The 15,934-nt window shown below is 44.9% G+C and overlaps 1 protein-coding gene and 1 long non-coding RNA gene across 3 annotated transcripts; one reads left to right on the forward strand and one right to left on the reverse strand.

Annotated features, from left to right (window-relative positions):
• Nucleotides 1–874: 874 nt before the first annotated feature.
• Nucleotides 875–4,441, reverse strand: UBB (ubiquitin B). 2 transcript variants are annotated; one of them, XM_081890365.1, is made up of 2 exons: nucleotides 4,287–4,441; nucleotides 875–3,088 (listed from the first exon to the last, which is right to left on the reverse strand). In XM_081890365.1, exon 2 carries the CDS (start codon nucleotides 3,079–3,081, stop codon nucleotides 1,024–1,026), a length of 2,058 nt encoding a protein of 685 aa, XP_081746491.1. In that variant the 5' UTR covers nucleotides 3,082–3,088; nucleotides 4,287–4,441; the 3' UTR covers nucleotides 875–1,023. The 2 variants fall into 2 exon arrangements, with proteins under 2 accessions (XP_081746491.1, XP_081746492.1); XM_081890366.1 differs by lacking the exon at nucleotides 4,287–4,441 and adding an exon at nucleotides 4,049–4,135.
• Nucleotides 4,442–4,586: 145 nt separating this feature from the next.
• On the forward strand, nucleotides 4,587–6,569 carry LOC309358014. Its single transcript, XR_014163263.1, has 2 exons — nucleotides 4,587–4,832; nucleotides 6,121–6,569. It is a non-coding gene; the product is annotated as an uncharacterized lncRNA (long non-coding RNA).
• Nucleotides 6,570–15,934: the final 9,365 nt, after the last annotated feature.

Raw genomic sequence — 15,934 nt, forward strand, 5'->3', positions numbered from 1 at the left:
ACATTTGGCATAAGGCAGAGCTTGTGGTGTCCTAGTCCCAGTGATGTAGACTATTTTCACACACAAAGTTTGTCAGAGTGCCCTCCATTGTGACAACTGCATACTTGACCCAAAATGGATTGTTGAACCCTGAAATACCGTGTCAAGATGATGCTCTAGAAAAGTGTTATGAATGGTTGGGTCTTTAACCACAGCAGGTATTACCTACCAGAGCAGCCAAATTTGTTTAGGATGGGAACTGCTGTATGGAGTGTGTTATTACTGGAGCTATTTTTAAAGGACCTTATCAATTGCATGTGCAAGCCCTTAATGCTAAATGGTACATTGCATACCATTTTAGATAGAAGCCTCCACAGTTGCTTATCACTCTGTTCTTTCTGCATCTTTAAATAAAGATGAAAACAAGCAACTTTCAAGCATAAACAGAACATTTGAGTGGCACCAAAGTAAAGCTGTGCCCCTAGTTTTGTCCTTGCCAGTGTTGTAGAAAGCTCAAGCCACTAAGGTGACTAAAATATAATTGCCAGAAGTCATGGCAGTTGTAGGAGCTACAGTTTAATCAGTTTGAGCACTCTAGACTCCCAAGTTTCATATTCTGTATTCTAAGCTTACACCTGTTTTAACATTGCAAAAAGTCTGGTGCTGTGACTTCCATCATTGCAGTTATACCTCATGACATGTTTGGTATCAGTTTATTTAGGATTAAGTTGCAGAATCCATGCCAACTTGCACTTAATTTTGGTATCTCTCGCTATATGTTACCTTTTATTTCTTTCCCAGAACCTTGCAGTTACGCACAACACCTACAGTGTAAAAAAACTGGGAGAAAAGTATTCTTGAACACCATACTTAATCATTCATGAGAACTACAAAGTAATGTGCAACAAAAACTTTTATTTAGCATTTACACCAACAGTCCAGCAGTTACTTAAACTTTTATTTACCTTACAATATTAAGACATTAAACAGCTACAGTGCAAACAAATGCTATTGGCAACTTGCAAATAAAGAGTCCGTTAACACCTAAAAGCCACCTCTCAGACGCAGCACAAGGTGGAGGGTGGATTCTTTCTGGATGTTGTAGTCGGAGAGGGTGCGGCCATCTTCCAGCTGCTTTCCGGCGAAGATCAGCCTCTGCTGGTCAGGGGGAATGCCTTCTTTGTCCTGGATTTTAGCTTTCACGTTCTCGATGGTGTCACTGGGCTCCACTTCCAGAGTGATTGTCTTCCCAGTGAGTGTCTTGACAAAGATCTGCATACCTCCCCTCAGACGCAGCACAAGATGGAGGGTGGATTCCTTCTGGATATTGTAGTCAGAGAGGGTGCGGCCATCTTCCAGCTGCTTTCCGGCAAAAATCAGCCTCTGCTGGTCAGGGGGAATGCCTTCTTTGTCCTGGATCTTAGCTTTCACGTTCTCGATGGTGTCACTGGGCTCCACTTCCAGAGTGATTGTCTTCCCAGTGAGTGTCTTGACAAAGATCTGCATACCTCCCCTCAGACGCAGCACAAGATGGAGGGTGGATTCCTTCTGGATATTGTAGTCAGAGAGGGTGCGGCCATCTTCCAGCTGCTTTCCGGCAAAAATCAGCCTCTGCTGGTCAGGGGGAATGCCTTCTTTGTCCTGGATCTTAGCTTTCACGTTCTCGATGGTGTCACTGGGCTCCACTTCCAGAGTGATTGTCTTCCCAGTGAGTGTCTTGACAAAGATCTGCATACCTCCCCTCAGACGCAGCACAAGATGGAGGGTAGATTCTTTCTGGATGTTGTAGTCGGAGAGGGTGCGGCCATCTTCCAGCTGCTTTCCGGCAAAAATCAGCCTCTGCTGGTCAGGGGGAATGCCTTCTTTGTCCTGGATCTTAGCTTTCACGTTCTCGATGGTGTCACTGGGCTCCACTTCCAGAGTGATTGTCTTCCCAGTGAGTGTCTTGACAAAGATCTGCATACCTCCCCTCAGACGCAGCACAAGATGGAGGGTGGATTCTTTCTGGATGTTGTAGTCGGAGAGGGTGCGGCCATCTTCCAGCTGCTTTCCGGCAAAAATCAGCCTCTGCTGGTCAGGGGGAATGCCTTCTTTGTCCTGGATCTTAGCTTTCACGTTCTCGATGGTGTCACTGGGCTCCACTTCCAGAGTGATTGTCTTCCCAGTGAGTGTCTTGACAAAGATCTGCATACCTCCCCTCAGACGCAGCACAAGATGGAGGGTGGATTCCTTCTGGATATTGTAGTCAGAGAGGGTGCGGCCATCTTCCAGCTGCTTTCCGGCAAAAATCAGCCTCTGCTGGTCAGGGGGAATGCCTTCTTTGTCCTGGATCTTAGCTTTCACGTTCTCGATGGTGTCACTGGGCTCCACTTCCAGAGTGATTGTCTTCCCAGTGAGTGTCTTGACAAAGATCTGCATACCTCCCCTCAGACGCAGCACAAGATGGAGGGTGGATTCTTTCTGGATGTTGTAGTCGGAGAGGGTGCGGCCATCTTCCAGCTGCTTTCCGGCAAAAATCAGCCTCTGCTGGTCAGGGGGAATGCCTTCTTTGTCCTGGATCTTAGCTTTCACGTTCTCGATGGTGTCACTGGGCTCCACTTCCAGAGTGATTGTCTTCCCAGTGAGTGTCTTGACAAAGATCTGCATACCTCCCCTCAGACGCAGCACAAGATGGAGGGTGGATTCTTTCTGGATGTTGTAGTCAGAGAGGGTGCGGCCATCTTCCAGCTGCTTTCCGGCAAAAATCAGCCTCTGCTGGTCAGGGGGAATGCCTTCTTTGTCCTGGATCTTAGCTTTCACGTTCTCAATGGTGTCGCTGGGCTCCACCTCCAGGGTGATGGTCTTCCCGGTGAGTGTCTTGACAAAGATCTGCATACCTCCCCTCAGACGCAGCACAAGATGGAGGGTGGATTCTTTCTGGATGTTGTAGTCAGACAGGGTGCGGCCATCTTCCAGCTGCTTTCCGGCGAAGATCAGCCTCTGCTGGTCAGGGGGAATGCCTTCTTTGTCCTGGATTTTAGCTTTCACATTCTCAATGGTGTCGCTGGGCTCCACCTCCAGGGTGATGGTCTTGCCGGTCAGAGTCTTGACAAAGATCTGCATTTTTTATCTGCAATAATAAGACATTATGAATATCTCATTATACTTCAGCACCTTCCCATTTCAGCAATGCAGAAGTTATCCAATAACCAGAAACACTAAAAGCCTGTGAGGTTTTTAACACCCATCAGAACCAATATGAGTATACTGTCAAATAAGTTTCCAACATTTTTCATATTGTATCAGCAATTAACAGAGATACAATGGAATTGTCTCCCATGCATCTACAAGCAGAAAAAGGAGGCGAAAATGGCAAGCCTAGTCAAACTAAGCACTATTTGATATCCTCAAATACTACGCACCAAGGTCAGAAGCAGGGGGGCGGGGGGGGGACCCTTAATACAAAACCACCAAGGAGCTGAGCTGGATGACCTTTTGAAACGCCCTTTTAACCAATTCAGTGATCTCACACTTATTTCCCCCCCACTATGCTTTTGCTCATAAACATACATACTACGCATGCGCTTTCCCAAGCCACCCCCCTTTTTTGCTTTAATACTTTACATCGCATTTCCCCTTATTAGAACTGACTCAAAGGCAGCTTATTGCTACAAATACCAGTATAACGCTAGCCCACCACATGCCAAATCTTTTGTAATTATGACGCACTTTCCCGGAACGATTTGAACTGCACTTTTTTTGGGGGGGAGGTGGGCGGGAGAACTACCCAGGACGCCTAAAATTAGCCCCGTAGGTTTCTGGCAACCGACTCTCCTCATCCCCGTTTTAAAAAATATATAGCATTGAGTTTGCTTCTTTGTGCTTCATACACGGGTGCATTTTTACTATACAGTATTAAGTATGTGCGTCAGCTGAGGCTCCCGCTTATACGGTTCCCCACCCATTTAAAACGCGCGTCTCCCGACCGCCACGACACGGCTTTTGCCCGCTTCTTTGTGAGGACCTCCATTACAGCACAATAAAAATGAATTTATTGGGGGGGGGCTGGTCTCGGTTTATTCCTTTTTACCTCGCCGGCGCAGAAAGCGCCGCGCTCGCCCCTCAGGCGCGCCTCCCGCCACGAAGCCACCCCATCTCCCCTCTGGCCAGAGCTGCGCAGGAAGACCCTCGCCGAGCCCCCTCCGCCCCCCCCACGTCGCCGGGCAGCGCCTCGCCACAATGGAGGCCGGTGACGCCACGCCCCGGAGGCGCCGCCACGTCGCTCGAAAGGCGGCCTCCTTTCCCAACCTCCCTCTCCGCCGTCTTACCAATGTGTTACGACCGCTTCAACTAGGAAAAACGAATCCCGACCGTCGCTTCAGTTGACGAAACTCTCTCCAACCTCTCCCTTCGTCAATGACAGCGCCGAATATGTCCGCTTCGTTTCCGCCCTCTGGTATTTATAGATCTCTGTGGCTTATCGCTCCTCCTTCTGGAAGGAGTTCTAGTCTCCTTCCGCTAAAAAAAATAGTCCGGCGAAAAACGGTAATGAGAGCCACTTCTCCCTTCCCGGTGTATCCTCCGCTATTTGAAAGGAAGGAAAAATGAAAACGGAGAAAGTCGTTGTGGTCTCCTTGTTACGACACGCGATAAAACGAGTTGTGTGAGCTGCGGAGGGATATACAAAGGCAGGTGAAGAGACTCTGCGCAATTTCGACGGGCCGTTGAAGAGAGGCGGGATTAAATCGGAGGCTCGGTGGCGATTGGTGCGAAGGGAGGAACCATGCGATCGCTGATTGGCTCTCGGGTAGGAAAGCTCTGGAAGGATCTGGAGAAAGGAAGGGAGGTGTTTTTCCTCCGTGTGTTTCTAATGAGTAAGTCTTCGCTGATTGGTGCAGGGTGAGGTCACCCTCGTTGCTAAGGCCCCTCCGCTTCAGCGAAGCAGATTTCGAGAAGTGGGGTGGGAGGAAAGTGAATGCGGGCTGTTGTGCGCATGCGGGGAAGGAGGGGGGACGGCGAACCGGGGGTGGTGGGGGATGGGCATCTTCGCGGGTGGGGGAGGGGTCTCCCTAGGGGAAGTTAATATTAAAATTGAAAAATCAAGATAATAAAACCAAAACATCATAAAATACATATAAAACAATAGAGAATGCTTCATTCTCTCACAAATGGGGCCCCTCCTCTTTGAGGGAAAATTTGGCTCCCCCTCAGAAACCTTCACCATTTAAATCAATTGGTTATGTAATTAACTGAGGCGTTTCTTTCCTGTTCTTCAGTCCCAGAACGAGAGCTGCCAATTATAACCTCGCTATGTTTTAAAATCTATTTGTTTCTTGTCATACAATTTTTTTAAAATTTCATTTTTTTCCAGTATGAGGTAGTCTCAAAGCAGAATATTTGAGGGGGGGAGGGGAAATAAATTAAAAGCTCTGCAAGCATTATCATCGGTGAACAAAACTGGAAGGAACAGGGAAGCAGGGTCAAAAAAGGAAAATAAAAAAGCCCAAGGGGAAAAAAAAGAATTACCACTAACCAGCAAGTCAGGTCTGTTGAACAAAAACACTTGAATAGTATCACCAAAATATGCCCCGTAAGTCAGGCTTTGTAAAATGGAGTCACTCGTGCCCAGCAGAACTTCTCCCCTCATACATTTTAAAAGTGGGGGTACATATTTCCATACTGAGTTATCCCCCAAAGTCTTCATAGAAAATGTTAAAAGGATAACCCATATTTATGTATTAAGTTATTTATCATGTTGACCCATCTAGCCACATATGAGGTGCTTGTTCCTGGGAGACGATTCTGTTTGTCTCCTTGCTGCAAACTGCTCCATGTTTTTGTCAATGGAGTTGCTGGCATCGAAACAATAGTTGTGCAAACGATCTTTATTATTATTATTATTATTATTATTAATAATAATTTATATCCTGCCCGTCTGGCTGGGTTTCCCAGTCTTTACATAGGGAGCATCCAGCCGTTGGTCTCAAAGTAGACCCACTGAAATCAATGGAGGGAATTTAGCCATGTCTGTCAATTTCAGTGGGTCTACTCTAAATATTGCTTACTTGGGTTCAACGCACCCCCAAGTTATTATGTAGCGATGAAAACAAGGCTCAGCATTTGAAACTCAAGCTGGTGTTTTCTGTTTTTGGCTTTCGACAGGAAACAATGTTCCAGTCCCTGAAGCCATTTCCTCTTCGGAGCTCGCCTGAAATTAATACTTTGTTCTGCCAGATGGGAATCTCGCTGTATACCTTGAAACGGGGTCACACAACCAGTTTCTCTCTTCTTCCCCTGCCTAGGATTAGCAGGCAAGAGGCACCCTGAATTTTGCAACTTAATAGCATATGCGTGTTATTTCCTGTAGCACTTCCTGTAAAAAAAGAAAAAAGAAAAAGAAGAAGAAAATAGGTATCCAGGAGAAAACAGAGTGGATACATATTTTAAGAGGATTGGATACAAAATAAGTTTGAAATGGCTGGCTTGTTGTGTTCATTATTTATTTGCTTTTAAAGCCTTTTACCAAAACCCAACTTTCCTTGTACAAACCTACTGTATAGCAGCTGACCTCAGATTAATAAAATGCAATAAAGAAACAAAGAAAAAGAAAAGCAGTAGTAAAAACGTTGTGAATACAGTGAGGGGGGAAAGTATTTGATCCCCTGCTAAATTTGCCCGTTTGCCCTCTGACAAAGAAATGACCAGTCCATAATTTTAATGGTAGGTTTATTGTAGCTGTGAGAGACAGAATAACAACAGGAAAAACCCCCAGAAACCCAGAAGACAAAAATCAGAGATTGATGCGCATTAGAATGAGTGAAATAAGTATTTGATCCCCTATCAACCAGCCAGGCTACCTGGTATCTTCACTGTATGTAATGAGCTGAGATAAAAAGCACCTGCTGTAAGGGAGAGGTCTTACCTGTAATTCCAGCTTGCTACCTGTACAAAAGACACCTGTCGACAGAAGCAATCAGTCCAGAAAAACAGAATGAATTTGCTGCAACCCCTTCACAATTTCTGGGTTGCCCATAGTTTTAAAAAAAACAACCCCATGTCTTGGTGAATTTAAAAAACGAGTTTAAAAAGCTTCACTTTCCCCCTCAAAAAGGGAATCAATAAAAATATATCCTTCAGCTTTTTATATGGATGAACTCATTGAACCAGACAGATCTATGCTACTTGCATTGCTTCTTCATCAAAGCATACTTCTATGTAACATTGAGAGTCTCACAGATGTCAAGGATCTAATACATATTCCATTCTCTTTGATGACCAAAGCAATGTGCAAATAGGGATAAATAAGGTTTTCCTTAATGCCTTATAATTCTGTTTCCCACCCATCTAAAACAATTGCTGAACATCCAAGCAGAGGAAGAGTTCTGTGTTGCTTAGAAGCTTTCAGAATGCATTGTGAAACTGGTGGGGTGATGGCACTAATAAACACTATATTTATGTCCCCAGTTCCACAAATCTGTCCTTGGGCAAATTTGTCCCCAGAAATGTCCCCAGATTTGCAACGCATCATATGGGGACTTCCGGAGAGGAAAAATGGTGGGCATCACAACAGCAAGCAGCTCCTGAACCTGGCCAGAGCCAACTGCACTACAAGGCTGCCTCTGGGCTGCTGACTGCCACTGCTGCCGCCACTACCGAAGGGGAACTGGGGACACTCGGTGGTACATATCTCTTGCCCCCTTCCCCCTTTGTTTTGACTAATCGGGGGAGGCTCGGGAGTTGTGGGTTGGCGGCCTTTGCCCAGTTTTTTTAAAAACTCTGCACATTTATGTTTCACAGGGTTCAAAATATTATTATTATTATTATTATTATTATTATTATTAAAATTTTGTTTATACCCCACCCTCCCCAGCTGGGCTCAAGGCAGCTAACAACAAATATGATTTACAGTAAAAGGTAATAGGAAAAACAAACAAACAAACAAAACAACAAACAAACAGTTAATTAAAATATGGCTTAAGAAGGGCTCTGCACCTTGCCTGGCAGATAAACTGCACACCTTGTTCCCGCTCCTGGGCAATGGCCACCCGCCTGTGACTCCCAAGCCTCCCCCGATCTATCAAAGCAAAGGGGGAAGGGGCAGGAGATCAGGGAAGGCTCGGGAGTCATGGGCGTGCGCTGTTGCCTAGTTTTTTAAAACCTCTGTGCATTTATGTTTCACAGGGTGCGAAAGAAGGGCTTTGCACCTTTATACAATATGCATGTGTGCTTGGGCCCAGGGTCTTTTGCCTCACCATCCCCACTACTGAATCCCTGTTGCTACTCTGCTTCCCCCCCAAAAGTGTCCCCAGATTCATTGAAAAAAATCTGGTACCCATATGTTAATCTTGGGTCAGTTTGTGTTCCACAACATGTTTACGGGCATAGCTTGTGCCATATCATGGGGTAACTCCAGAATGTAGACCATTGACCCTGGAAAGCCTTTGAAACATGTTTCCTTTTAAATGCTATCCTGAGAATTCTGGGTGACTCAGTGCTTAATGAGAACCAGCTGATGGCAACATATCTATCGTTGCTGGGCTGGCAAAAACCACAAATAAATCCAGATCTTATGACCTCCTTGATCCTTTCAGTGCATTTGGATTTCCCAGAAAAACTGAGGGCAGGCAAGAACTAGGTCACCAGGCAACATTATGAAAGCATCTATTATTTAGAAAGAGGGCTGTGTGTGTTTGCATAGATTTGTACACAAGTCACAAGGTGATGATCAGGGTGCATGCAGAATGTGCCACTGCTGATTTAGGAGAGTTTACACACACACACACACACACACACACACACACACACACAGTGCCTGCACAGTGGGAAACCAAGGGTATGTTGTGCTGTTGTTTTCCTGAGAAAAGGAATTAAAATAATTCTCAGGAAACAACCTGATTTCATTGTTTGCTGTTCAGACAAAGAAAGCTAGATTGAGGGTGGCAGGGGGAGGAGTGTTTCAGGGATGCTTCTCAGCATATACCGGTAATCTGCCTGGTTTGTGTCTCTTGACTTCAAACAGGACAGATAATGTTTGAACTGGCATCACATTCATCATCCACGATAACCCAACTTGTATGGATCACAGAAATGCTCGTGTTCCCTTCAGAACAAATGACAACATCCTTGCTTTAGATGATGATGTTCTCTTCCTGATGACAGTTTTGCTCTCCTTGCAAAAAAATAAATAAATCTGTTACTTTTAAATGGTTTGTATCCAGTGTTAGTTAGCCATAGTCAGAGTAGACCCATTGAAATTAATTGACCTATGTCTGTGGGTCTCCTCTGGGTATGCCTAATGTTGGATACAACCCAATATTTTAGTCGGTATTCACCCAGGTTTGTATAATCTCTGCAAGGATGGGTTAATTTCTATAAGTGACTGGTAAATATTAACATTTTGCTACCATCACCATTTTTTCTCCAGGCCCTTGGGCATAACTCACAGGGCTGTGCATTTGTTTTCTAAGCAGCTGAAAGCTGAGTTCAGATGACCTAACAGCTTGGAAATGCTGCCTGCGAGACGAACTCTTTAACATGCTCAGACAAGCCCATCTGGGACAGGTCTGGATCACTGGCCCAAATGTCTGCTTCGTCAAATAAGAATTCCAGTGGTGAGCTATTAGAACACACATAGAGAGATTTCAGAGGGGCTGAACAGAGCAGCTGACATTTGAAAATTAAATGATTTGTTGTTAAAGTGATTTGACTCCAAACAGAAACTTGATTTGAACACTACAGTTTGCTTCCATGAGATAAAAATGAGACTGGTGGCTTTGGACCAACATATTGGGGGGCGGGAGGGGGGAATACAACAACAATCTTGTTACACAGTGGTCACCACAGGGCCTGCTGAAGACTTCTGTGAAACCAAGAAGCTTAGATAGGTGAGCCTTAGCCACCATCGATCCAACTGTTATAGGAATTCTAAGGTCTTATATATATATAAATTAAATGTGCATAAATGTACAAGTATATAAACCACGTGTCTGAAATAGTACAGGAGAGAAATCCTGAAGCCATTTTGACTCACCAATGACCTCAATATTCCTCTGCAGTGAGGAAGGAAATGGGAAAGCCTCTCCATTGTCTCTTTGCTCACGAATCCTGTTTTCAGGGCATATTTGTGTATGAATAGGGTGAGCCGGTGACCTGGATTCAGGAACTAAGTATTTAGCATCTCAAAAGGAATGGCCAGGCTGCCCAGGTGGAGTAATCAGTGACCATTGTCAGGGATACTGACAGACAAGATTTCTGTTGGAGACCGCCCCCTGTGATGTATTTCTGTTGAAGACCGCCTTCTTCTGTGATGTATGTATGATGTTATGGAGTTACGGGGCATCTGGTTGACCACCCTGAAAACAAGATGCTGGAATAACTAGGCCCACTTTGGACTGATCCAGCAGCCAGGCACTTCTCTGCTTCTGCTTTTCTTTAATTATATTGTTGCAGGGAAACCCGCCCCCCCATCATTCAGTTTGTACAAACACCACACACACACACACACACACACACACACACACACACACACACACACAACGTTTCTGTTATAAATTCATAGTAAATCAACCATACATCGGATTTACACCGGTCCACTTTTATTTTACTCCATGAAGGAAGGACTATCAAAGGGGGATGGTTTGATGCAGGATGGCCATAATCCCTTAACCATACCAGCACATACACAGGAGCCCTACCCAGTTGGCATGACAACCCTGATGGTCCCAGACAGAAGACCATCAAGGTCACAAAGGACTTGCATATGGGAGTGGATTCAACATGGACTGGAACAAAGGCCAATGATCAGATCTTCCCTCTGGGGGCAGGAAACTGCCAGCTCCTTTTTGTCTCCTGGAAGTGACTCATAGGGAAGGGGAAAGGAGGAACCAGCCAGGTGACAGGACACTCAGGTTACCACCACAACTCCTCCCTCAACCCCTCCTTTTTGTGATGTGTCAATGATGTAGTCATGATTTAGCTGTGATGTAGTTCTAGGGGTGTAGTTTGGGGGATTAGTAACTAATAAAAGTTGGGGTCTTCTTTTGTTCTGGGCTTCCATTTTGTTTCACCTGGTGGCAGGTGGGAGTCCTGTCGCGACAGTCTTCAATAAAGACCAAGCCTACTGGCTGCTATTTTGCTCTGGTATTCCTGGCTGGTGTCCTTGTTTTTTTGTCCAAGAGAGCCCTCGGATTTTTCCGTTAACAATATGTTACATTTATATACCACATTTTCCTCCAAGGAGCTCAAGGCATTGTACATGGTTCTCCCTGTCCCCAGTTTACTCTCACGCCAACAAGGTAAATTAGGCTGTGAAAGACAGTGGTTGGCTCAGTGAGAGCTTAATGGCTGAGCAGGGATTCGAACCCTCGTCTCCAAGGTCATAGTCCAAGCACCAACAATTTTTGACTTGAGTAGTCAGCATAAATCTAAGCAGGAAGTTGAACAGACCAGAGACAGTGCCTCCTCCCATCCTGCTTTCCTTCCTTCCTTCAGCAACCAGAATCTACTGTATTTTTCACTCTATAAGACGCACCAGACCACAAGACGCACCTAGGTTTGGGAGGAGGAAAACAAGGGAAAAAATATTCTGAATCTCAGAAGCCAGAACAGCAAGAGGGATCGCTGAGCAGTGAAAGCATCAATCCCTCTTGCTGTTCTGGCTTCTGGGATAGCTGCACAGCCTGCATTCGCTCCATAAGACGCACACACATTTCCCCTTACTTTTTAGGAGGGAAAAAGTGACGTCTTATAGAGCAAAAAATGTGGTAATCAGATCAGGGCCCAGTATCCTCCCCTGGGAACGGCTCCCTGTCGAAATGCAACGGAGAGTTACACAAGATTGCAGAAGGATCTTTTGCACAACCCCCTCCCAAGCGAGAGAGGCCTTTCGTGCTGCCTGGATGCCTGTTTGGTATCCTTGCCCAGCCTGAATCACAAAACGGGCTGCTCTCCCAGAAACCTCGCTCTGCTGAGTCACCGCCACGCAAGCATGCCTGATTAAGATAGCGCCAGGCGGTGGGCAGGGGAGAACGGTACTGTTGTACCAAAGCACAGCTTATCCTTGAAAGTGAACTTTGAACAACACAAGATAACTGGAGAATGTTCCACAGCTTCTAGACTGTTCATTCTTTTTGCCCTTTAATCCCCCCTCTCTTCCCCCTTCTGCCACTAATCAGAATATTATTCTATAGCCTCTGCCAACCTGGTCCCCCCAGATGCCCCAGTCCCGTCAGCCGCAACCTGGAGATCCGTAGCAACTGGAAGCAGCTGGAATAAGAGGCCAAACAGAAGACACATTGTTAGGGTTAACTGCATGAATAAGCTAGGCATAAAGCCAGTCAGCCCTATAAACTATATTTATGTGCTCTCTGCTCAAAAATATAATGGAGCCTGAACTCTGCTGCATTTAAATGTCCTTCCATCAGCTGTTCTGGAGGGTTAGCCCAACCCCAACGCCCCCACTGTCAACATTAAAGTCCCAGGGAATTTGAAGGTAGAACTGATAAGAGATGTTCATACGTATTGCTCCTTTTAATGTGATATATACAATAGGGGAGGAAAGGATTTTTAAGATGTCATTTTATAATGTATAACAGAGAGACCAGCTATAAAAACACATGGAAATTCAAAGATAAAAACTGAAACTATAAAATAGGCTCAGAAAATAAGTTCAGTTATACGTGAGTTAACAAAATTTAAAAGAAAAAAGTGAGCACAAATGCTGTCTTCATATAAAGAATATTGGCAATATCTGAGGTATGCACCAGGAGTCAATGGGAAGCTATGTCTTGGCTGGCCTGAATGGCAATGAATCATGCTTCACATGGTTGAAAAACACGAGGTTGTCCACTAATATCATCAACCTTTGGGCTTTCCAGAGGAAGATTACCACTGTGGAGAGCAAAGTGCTGAGCTATTTATTAATCCAGGGCTCATTCTCTGATATTCTGGGACACCAAAGTTCAGTGTTTCTGCTCTGAGGTCTTCCTGTGTGAAACTGATGGGGGGGGGGACAGGAATGTTTTAACATGAGGCAAACCCTGTTGAGTTAAATGGGAAGCAATTAAACCCCTTTCTCTGGTTTTAAACTGAATTTAACATTGTCTTTTTAAATTGCCATAACCTGCCTTGGGAACTTATCGCGAAGAGCATAATAATAATAATAATAATAATAATAATAATAATAGAGTCCTCATGTCTACGAGTCACATGTATTGACAGCTGTGTATTCCCCTTAAGTAAATCCCGTAACGGATAAATACCCTATAGTCTGCCTTTTGGTGTCCAGTAAAGGCAGCAAGAAAGGTCACAAGAAATAGATGAGGGAGAAGATAGAAGTACTGAGTTTTTAAATGAGGACTAGAATCTTGACACTGAAAAATCATAATGGCGGGCACAGAATTACGATACTGGGGAAGAAGGAAATGAAGGGCTGGCTGGTGAACATGTTATCTCCAGTGACCTTTCCTTCCAATATTTGACAGGAAGGCAAACCAAACGAGTTTGACCAGCTGCGGCAGCTTAGTGGAGTGTTTCAGGCCTGCATCTCTCCTGAGCAGCTCTGGGTGGGGACTGGGGTTTGTCAATACACACAGAAGGCTTTAGGTTACAGGAAAGAAATGAGTCAATGTGGAATTTAACTCTTGGGGTGCATTCAGAATCAGGAAACCTGAAAGCACTTATTTCTGGTCCCCTTTCCGCCTGCTAGGAAACCAAATCTGGGCTTATTATTTCAAGACACTTTACATTTATTTATCATTTTAGAAGCAATTCTTAACGACTGAACAATCAGTGTGGCTCTATGGCCCTCCAGCAATGTACCCCTCAGGCCTTGTGACAGCAGACTTCCAAGGAGATCTGAGGATGTTTTCCTACATTAAGGATATAAGAACTTGGCTGCTGGATCAGACCTACTAAATCGGGCCAACGGATCATAAAGTCTGATCCAGCAGGCTCTTCTTATGTTCTATTATGAGCATTTTAAGGTCTAAGATATAAAATAAATGTTCATAAATGTACCACGCAAACACATACATAAGTATATGAACCACGTGTCTGAAATAGAACAAGAGAACAATCCTGAAGCCATTTTTACTCTCCCAAATTTACCTCAAATATTCCTCGGCAGTGAAGAAGGAAATGGTAAAACCTCCCGTTGTCTCCGTGCTCACAAATCCTGTCTTAACGGCATACCTGTGTATGAATCGAGTGAGCCTGAGTTCAGAAACTGAGTATTTACCATCACAAAAGAATGACCAGACTGCCTAGGTAAATGCAATCAGCAACCATTATCAGGTATCCGGTAACAGGATCTCTGCTGTAGACCACCCCTTCAGTGATGTATGTCTGATGTTTTGGAGGGCAGTCTTGAGCTACAGGGTGGCAACTTCCAAAGTCTACATAAGGGCTTGCACACCTTGGTTCTGGGTTCCTCCTCCCTCCTGCGTGTGGTGAGTGGGGACCCTGTTGCAACAGTTTAATGAATATCAGGGTTACTAGCTGCTTTGCTTCTCAATATTCTCTGGTTGGCCTCTGTTATTTTCTCCTACCGATAGGGAACCTACGTAAGGACTCGATACGGGCTCTCGGGTATCCCATAAGGGAAAAGGAGCAGTTTTTTCTTATAACAGTTCTTAAGTGAAAGGTTGGCACCTCTGCTTCATCCCCACCCAACGCCAAGGCTGGAAACGTCCTCATTCAGCAAACGACATGCTCAGAGGCACACTTGCCTTTTTCACCGCTTGTCCCACATAAAACTGGTTCGATGCTTGATGGAGACCTATGAAAAAGCTCCTTTCAAATGACTTGCCAGGAACTTGACAATTATCAGCTTTGGGGTTCACAACATCCGGTTCCCATGATCAGCGGTGATCTCATCGCCACCATTAAATGAGACACAGAATTGGCACCCAGTAAGGGTGAGGACTTGCTTAAAGGAGGCATGGATCATTCTGCTGTTTACTGCTGAGTCACCTTTGCATGCCTTGGCGTGAGACTGCATATATTTCTTTATTTCTGCATTCATTGTAATTATATTCTCCTCCATGAAGCTCAAGGCAGCAAACATGCACCTCCTCCTTTCCCTTTTATCTTCCAGCAACTCTGCAAAGTAGGTTAAGGCTGAGGAGACAGGGACTGGCCTAAGGTCCCCTGATGGGCTCCATGGCTGAGTGGGGATTTGAACCCGAATCTCCTCCATGTTCTAGCCTGACACTCAAACCACTTATACCACACGGACTCTTCTTTCCCCCCATAATTTTTTTTATTTGATTTTCAGAAAAATAAACATACAACATAAAACAGTACAAAATCCAAATATTGAGATTACTCTGAATCTCCCGACTTCCCTTCACATCCCTTCCTTTTAATTCTGTTTTCAGCTGCATATCAGTACTTCTCCAATTTTTCCATCTTCCTAAATTATCTATAGGGGACGTGGGTGACGCTGTGGGTTAAACCACAGAGCTAGGGCTTGCTGATCAGAAGGTTGGCGGTTCAAATCCCTGCAACGGGGTGAGCTCCCATTGCTTGGTCCCTGCTCCTGCCAACCTACCAGTTTGAAAGCACGCAGAGTAGATAAATAGGTACCACTCTGGTGGGAAGGTAAATGACCTTTCCGTGTGCTGCTCTGGTTCGCCAGAAGCGGCTTAGTCCTGCTGGCCACATGACCCAGAAGCTGTACGCCGGCTCCCTTGGCCAATAAAGCGAGATGAGTGCCGCAACCCCGGAGTTGGCCATGGGGTTTTAAAATTTCCATTTTATCATGTATATTAAAATGGGAGCATATGAAAGTAAAAAAATGGAAAAACAGATCTGCGAAACAGGCACAAAGAAGGAGTGCAGTTGCCCATGGGTTAAAATAACAGAGCACAAGCACAGAAAGAACATCAGCGTTATCCGAGTATAAAGTTTAGTTCCAGATTCAAAAGTTTTGCCAGGAAGATGACGGTTCTGCTGTACATGGAAGAAAATAAAAATA

The sequence above is a fragment of the Podarcis melisellensis genome, assembly GCF_964234715.1.
Source record: "Podarcis melisellensis genome assembly, chromosome: 15".
NCBI lineage: Eukaryota > Metazoa > Chordata > Lepidosauria > Squamata > Lacertidae > Podarcis > Podarcis melisellensis.

Bases quoted from the DNA above. Each gene is read 5' to 3' on its own strand.
- UBB (XM_081890365.1), bottom strand. From the start codon at position 3,081: ATGCAGATCTTTGTCAAGACTCTGACCGGCAAGACCATCACCCTGGAG.